The 7,188-nt window shown below is 30.0% G+C and overlaps 1 protein-coding gene across 1 annotated transcript; it reads right to left on the minus strand.

Moving 5' to 3' along the window:
- On the minus strand, positions 369-1,789 carry LOC109351128 (protein UNUSUAL FLORAL ORGANS-like). The gene has a single exon (XM_019592493.1). The coding sequence runs from the start codon at positions 1,778-1,780 to the stop codon at positions 473-475; it is 1,308 nt and encodes a 435-aa protein (XP_019448038.1). The 5' UTR covers positions 1,781-1,789; the 3' UTR covers positions 369-472.

The following is a 7,188-nucleotide window of genomic DNA, read 5'->3' on the forward strand; positions in this document are numbered from 1 at the left end:
AAACTCAAAACTCAATACATATAAGCTAAAACTCAAAACTCAATACATATAAGCTAATACTTTTTTAATTAAAGGATGAGTATAATTATGGTTAAATCTTCCAAAATCCAAGCTATAAGTTGTGTAAAGTCCCACATTGGATATATGGGGAGGAATGAAAAAGTTTACAAGACGTAAAGACCCGTGAAACTAATGCCTTTAGGTTTTGGTTCAAGACGTGGTGTCTCACTTGTGACTCTTCACTCTTCCCATGCTCATGTAACAATGGAACTCGCTGGTTATTGGAGGCTCCCCACCTTAAAACCCATGATAAACAAATGTACTAATTAATAATACTACAAAGTTACAAAGAAAGTCATTGGCACTACATTTTTTCATACTCCTACCTAGGAGCACAACATTCATATATTACCTTACCATAATTACATGCACATAATTGATCATATGATATACAAATTCAACCATTAAAACTCTAAAAGGGAAGTACCAATTGATCAAGTAAAGCAGTAACAGGAGTAGCAAGTCTAGGCTCATAAGCAAAACCATGCAATTCAAAGCCATCATTAGCAGTGTAAGGACATGGTGGAATCCATTGCCACCTTTTCTTTGAAATATCAAACAACAATGCTTTATCTGTTCCCCTTATCATAATAACAATAAACTCTCCATGCCCTACACATTCAAACCCATTCCCACTTTCAAGATCAGAAAACTGAACATAAAGTTGTTGAGGCATTCTTTCTGATTCCACCCACATTGTTCCACAACTTTGCAAACTCCACACCCTTAAACTCTTTGGCACATTAAGCTTACTCTTCTCAACAGCAGCAACTAGAAGTAGCTTCCCTTCACACTCAACCAGATTTGGAGATCTCAAAAACCTCCTCATAGGGGCTTGGATTTTGAACCAAGTGTTTGATGAGATATCATAAGCCAAAACACTAAAAGGGCTGCAATTCATGCAGTAGAATTTCCCTTCTGCATGGACCATTCTACCAGATTCAAGACTAGAAAGCCTTGGAAGAGAAGAGGTGGTTCCCCAAATGGAATAAAACCCACCTCCATCTATGTGAAAAGTTTCAGATGTTAGATTTTTTACTGCATAAGGTGATATCATGTCATCACCAGCAACAGTAACATTAATGCAAGTTGGGGTAATGGTTAAACCAATAGAAGGAAAAAGCCTTGGCCTCAAAGTTGGAGGTAGTAATTGAGTTAAAGAACCAAGTATAGGGTTGCAAAGAAGCATGGTTTTTGGACCAGCTTCATCAGAAACCCAACAAAGCAAACCAGAAGAAGAAGAAGCTGGTGAAAAACCAGATGGAACCAAAGCAAATGAAATTCTATACCATGCAATATCATAAGGATCAAACAAGTACCCTTCACATGATGATGAAGCACCAGAACCATGTCCACTGCCACTACAAACATTGTTGTTGTTGTTGTTCTTGTAAATGTAGCTTTTGCAGGTTTTGTTCTTGAAGAACATGAACCAATGTCTTCTGGGTGAGACTTGGAGGTAAAGTTCAAGAAATGTATTGTTATAGAGAAAACCATACCATCTTTTGCATACACAACGGGCTCTGAAGAAAGCTGGTAGAGGAAGAAAAACTAAGATTCTATCAATGAGCCTTTGAGGGAGTTTGCTCCATATTCTGCTGTTCATCCAAGGAGTGTTGAAACTGCTGGTAGTAGCATTAGAAAGATTGTTACAACTATCACCAGTAAGAGTGAATGTGTAAGCAAAAGGAGAAGTCATAGAAGGGTGAAAACCTTCCATATAAATAGATAAAACTTTCAGGGTTTTCTGTGATACTTTCAGTAAGTAAACTAGAGAAAGAAATATAGAAGAGTGTGTGTATATGTAACACTAGCTAGGGTTGCCTTTAATGTTAAGAGGAGAGGTTATGCATGGTTTCTTCTTTTGCTACATAATGGTGGAAGTGGAAATGTTTGTGAAAGATGGATTTGGAAGAAGAGAGGGTAACCAGAAATGGAACAAAGGACAAGTTTCCAAACTAGTGAAAGAAAAACAATGTCTTCACTAAAACATAGGTGTTGTGTTCTTAGGAGGTGGTTTTTGTGTAGAACATGGTGGGGGCTAGGGCTTCTATTATATAACATTTTCCATACAAATCAAATAAGGATATTAAATAATGTTTCTTATATTATCTTTCCTAAACATTTTGTAAAATCTTTCATTAAATAAGAGCATTTGATTTTTATGAATATCAAAACAATTCTCAATCTTATCTCAAATTATATCTTGAACTAAGGTAAGTATGTTCCAAATTATGTCTAAAAATCAATGTTCATTATTTTTTATGTTTTTGCTTAAATATCATTGGTCCGGGATATGGTTTGAGATACTATTTAGGACAACAGATCCCAAATCAATTAAAGTATATCGCATCAGTTACAAAATTAAACATTCATAACTTTGTTTATTTTTATAAGTACATCTTTACTTATAAAGCATTCAAATTATTTATTTTAATCAATATGAGAGTTCTGAATTAAAAATGAATGATAATATTTTAAAGAACATACTAAAGATTCATGCAATATTGAAATATTACATAAAAATAATATGATATTGAAGTTAAAATAAAATGAAAAACAATGAAGCACTTTCATTTCATGTCTCTGTGGTGGTTTTTTGTGATGGATGCATCTATCATTTCAGTGTTGTTTTGTCAAAGCCGAGGTTGGAAGGACAAAGTTGCAGAAGAAGAGTGAGAAAGATGCAATGCATGAAAGGGTAACCATGCAAGTACATATATATTAACAAATGTGTCATTCACATAAGATAATAATATATTATATCCAAACCTAAGTGAAACTATTATAAATGACTTAAATCTTAATACATATCTAAATATATAATTTATAATATGCCATTCTATTTAATAAAGAATAGAGTATATGTATGAGTTGGTGTATGAAATAAAAAGAGAATGGTAGAAACAGAAACAGTGATTTTATGAAATGATGATAAAGAAAATGAGAAAGATATAAAGAGTTTGTCAGATGAATACATACGTCCAATCCCATCAAAACTGATGCATGGCAAGGCGTGACCTACCAAAAAGCTATGCATATCAGTATCAGAACATCAACAAGGGCTAAGCTACCTCATAGTACTACTTTTCATTATAATACTTATGTGGTCGTTCGATTTATTTGAGTATGAAATCTCACAATAGATAAGAGAGAATAAGTAAAAGAATTTATATAAAAAAGATTTCCACTCTTCTAAACATGCCTCATAAGGTGTGGTTGGAAGTCAACAATGATAATAAAATTATGGTTCCAAGTTTTTACAATAATATCGAGTGCAATTGTGAGACTATTTATAAAACATATTTTCTCATCATTTTCAACCATTAAAATTATAACATGTCTCTAAACATTTTCCTTAATGTACCAAAAAAACATTTGCCTTACCCTTTATATCGAAGTTCACTTTTTATGTATAATATTTATGTACTATCAATTTAAAGATTTATACATGGTTATTATATCATTTACTATTTATTTGAAGTACTTTTTAAAATTTTAAAAGAGTTAATGGTAATTAAATATAAATAGTAGATAATACATTAATAACATATAAAACTCATACACTATTAATATATACATATTACATTTTTAAAAAACTTAATAATAATTAAATATAAATGATAAATAATATAATAACAACCTACTCAAATAATATAATGTAAATACATATTTTTTTCTTACTTGTTTGTAAGAGTAATATAATATTCCCCATTCTCTTACTTTATTGGGTTTTGTTTGGTTTTGTTAAGGGAAGAAAATCTGAGTCAGAATAGCCCCACCTTTCCCTTCTTCTATCATGTTGTCTTGTATGTGTCAATCTTTCTCATACAATTATCATTTGTCTAAGGATTCAACACTAAATCATTTTTTGGAAAAAGTAATGATACTCAGGTTAAGAAATTTTTATCATCCTTCAAGAAACCTCTATTTCTAGAAAAAGTGTAACTAAACTTATTTAGCAATTTATGTACACTCTCAAGCAATCCCTACATAGATATCATCACTACTTTTTAATTCTTTTTCCTTTTTCTTTTGAGGAAGTCAACAAATGTTTGGTTCCATTTTAATAATGTTTTAGCTTTTCTTAACCATGACTTTTTCATATAGGCATATACAAGTATAACCAATTTTGAAAATGATAAGTAAAAATGATTAGAATTAACTTTTATAATGTTCATAGGAATACTAATCATAAAAGTCATGTTTAAAAATCTATATTTTATTTTCCTTGTCTTTTATTCTTTGACCCTAGCTAGGATTCAATGCTTTTTATTGAGAAGTGAATATTTTAGTTGAGTAAAGCTCCACTCACAAAAACAATTGAAGAAAGCTAATGTTCTATGTGTGAATACTTCATATATATGTGGTATAAGAGTAGTATTATATGACTAGCTAAGTACCACTCAATAATAAACAAAAGATAACATATAATGACACATTTATTTATTATTTATTATGGAATTATATTTTTGTCATTGAAAACATAAAAAAAAATATTTATGTATTATTTGTATAGGCGGATGTTCTTCGGGGTAGGTATGGAACTAATCTTTTTTGGGGTGTGTGACTGTCTTTCCCAACATTTGTTGCTCCCTAGAATCGAACCATTGACTTTTTGATCATCTTGGAAATCTAGTGAGGTCTTACACCACTAGACCAACACTTTATTAGTTTACTTTTATATGTACATTGTAATTTGTATGGTCATTTTAAAAATTATAGATAATGAAAATTGTTTTATATCTGTAGATTAATATTGTATATGTTACTATTATTTCATTTAATTTCGTAATGATTGTATCCACAAAATAAATTATAAGAATATAAATTCTGTTTATCACACTTTGCACCAAAGTCCTAATATCCTAAGGATTTTTATAAATCATTTAATATTGATAATATATGTATTTTTTTTTTTTAAATTCTACCATATCGATCTTAGTGAACAAAAGAAGAAGAGCTTGAGATGTTAATTTAATATTGTTGATATCATTAGTCATTTATGTTTATAAAACTTTTAACCATTTCTGAATTAAGTACAAATTGAATGCAAATTTTTGCTTGATTGAGTAGTTTGTCTTTTCTTAACATAAAAAAACAATAACAAAAAGATCATTTTCAACAACAAATACAACAAAATAAAATTATATAGTAAGATAAAAGATAAATTTATTGGACAAAACATGGTAATTTATAATGAAAATATAATAGCTGAATTTTTTACCTCTAATTTAATCATCGATGACTTTAAGTATTTAAAAGAATGAAGAACATTTTAAATGAATGTACATTTTTTATTTATCATCTTTAATTGTTGGTTATTGCTATTTAGAATTAATATGTTATTTGAAACATTGAAATAATTATAAATATTTCTTTTTTTTTATATTCAACTAATATTAATTATAATTTGTAATTAAATATTGTTGATCTCTCTAAACTTTAGATTAAGATTCGTCATCGCTTCTAACATAAAATGAGCCCAACGATAGTGTGAGATTACGTGTCTGCTAAAAAGACTTTACTTTCCATAAAAAAAAATATGTCCATACTTAGGAAAAAGAAGAAGCTAATCTTATTATTTTTATATAAAAAATAATTATTAAACTGATATGGCTTTCATCTCATAAAAGTGCTAATTACTAGAGAAAAGTGAATAGGTATCTCAAATTTCATGTCTTTCAAACAAATCAGCACTATTAAATATTTTTTATCTGAAAATTGGTTTCTATGTTATATCATCATTATTTTACTAATGATGAATCAATCCAACCGTTTATTTTGTATGAATCTTATTCCTTTGATCATTTATATTTATATATTTTTTCGGATGTAAAGAATAGAACTCAATGGCAAAAGAAAATTAGAAACGCTTGCAATGAAGAAGATAAATAAATATACCAATATGAATTACCTTATGGTTGAATGAATAACCAATTTCACTTGACCTCTAGTTTCTTGCTTAATTGATCAAGAGAAGATCCTCTCTATATACAAGAGAAGAGCTTAACCAACTCAAATACAGAAAAAACTGAAACTTGCCAGAAAAGAAAACTAGCCAGTAACAAACCTGACTTTATATCTTTCAATAGTGTAATATGCATTATGTTTGATTTTGAAGATCCATTTACATCTTATTGCCCTTTTGTCATCAAGTAAATTGGTCAAGGTACATGTATGGTTGTTGTCTAAGGCTTTTAGTTATGTTTCAATTGCTTTTCTCCAACAGGGTAGCTTGATTGCCTCAGAGTAGGTTCTATGATTTTGATAAATGGTTATGGACAATGAATAATGTCTATGCTTAGAGGAGAGATGGATATAGTCAATTGTATCACTAATGGAATATCTGATATTCGAGGGAAAAGATGTGTTTTGGTGAATCAAGTTGTAGTGATAATCCTTTAGGTAGGTTGGTGGCCCTCTAATTCTATTGGATTGCCTAGTAGGTTGTTGGTCATTTGATGTTTCAGTTGTATGATCTAAATCAGATTGAGTCTGATTGTAATTAGGGATAGTTTGATCAATGCCAAGGTGTTCTGTTGTTTGCGATGCAGGGTAGCAGAATATGTCATTTTGATCATTTGGAACTATAGAATTTTGATTATATTCTATACTGGTAGAATTTTGGTTGGGGAATGAGAAAATGTGTCCATAAAAGGCTACATTTCTGGATATAAAAACTTCATTGGTTATAGCATCTAGGAGTACATACCCTTTAGTTCCATGTTTGAAGCCTAGGGAGATGCATTTCCTAGATCTATGGTCAAGTTTCTTTCTATGGCCAATCAATGTAGAAGCATAACATAGACTACCAAAAACTTTCAAATTGGTTATGTCAGGCAAAGATTCATACAACAGTTCATATGGAGATTTGTTAATCAAGAATATAGTAGGTTGACTATTGATCAAGTATATTGCATAAGTGATAACATAATTCCAAAAACAAGCATGCAAATTAGATTGAAAAGGTAATGATCTAGTAACACCAAGAATGTGTTGGTGTTTTCTTTCTACTATGCCATTTTGTTGAGGTGTCTCAACACAAGTAGTTTGATGCTCCTCTGTAAAGAAGTTCTTCATTAGGAATTCTTTCTCATTATCGGTCCTAATGACCTTTATTTTGGA

The sequence above is a fragment of the Lupinus angustifolius genome, chromosome LG01 (assembly GCF_001865875.1).
Source record: "Lupinus angustifolius cultivar Tanjil chromosome LG01, LupAngTanjil_v1.0, whole genome shotgun sequence".
NCBI classification, from domain to species: Eukaryota; Viridiplantae; Streptophyta; class Magnoliopsida; order Fabales; family Fabaceae; genus Lupinus; species Lupinus angustifolius.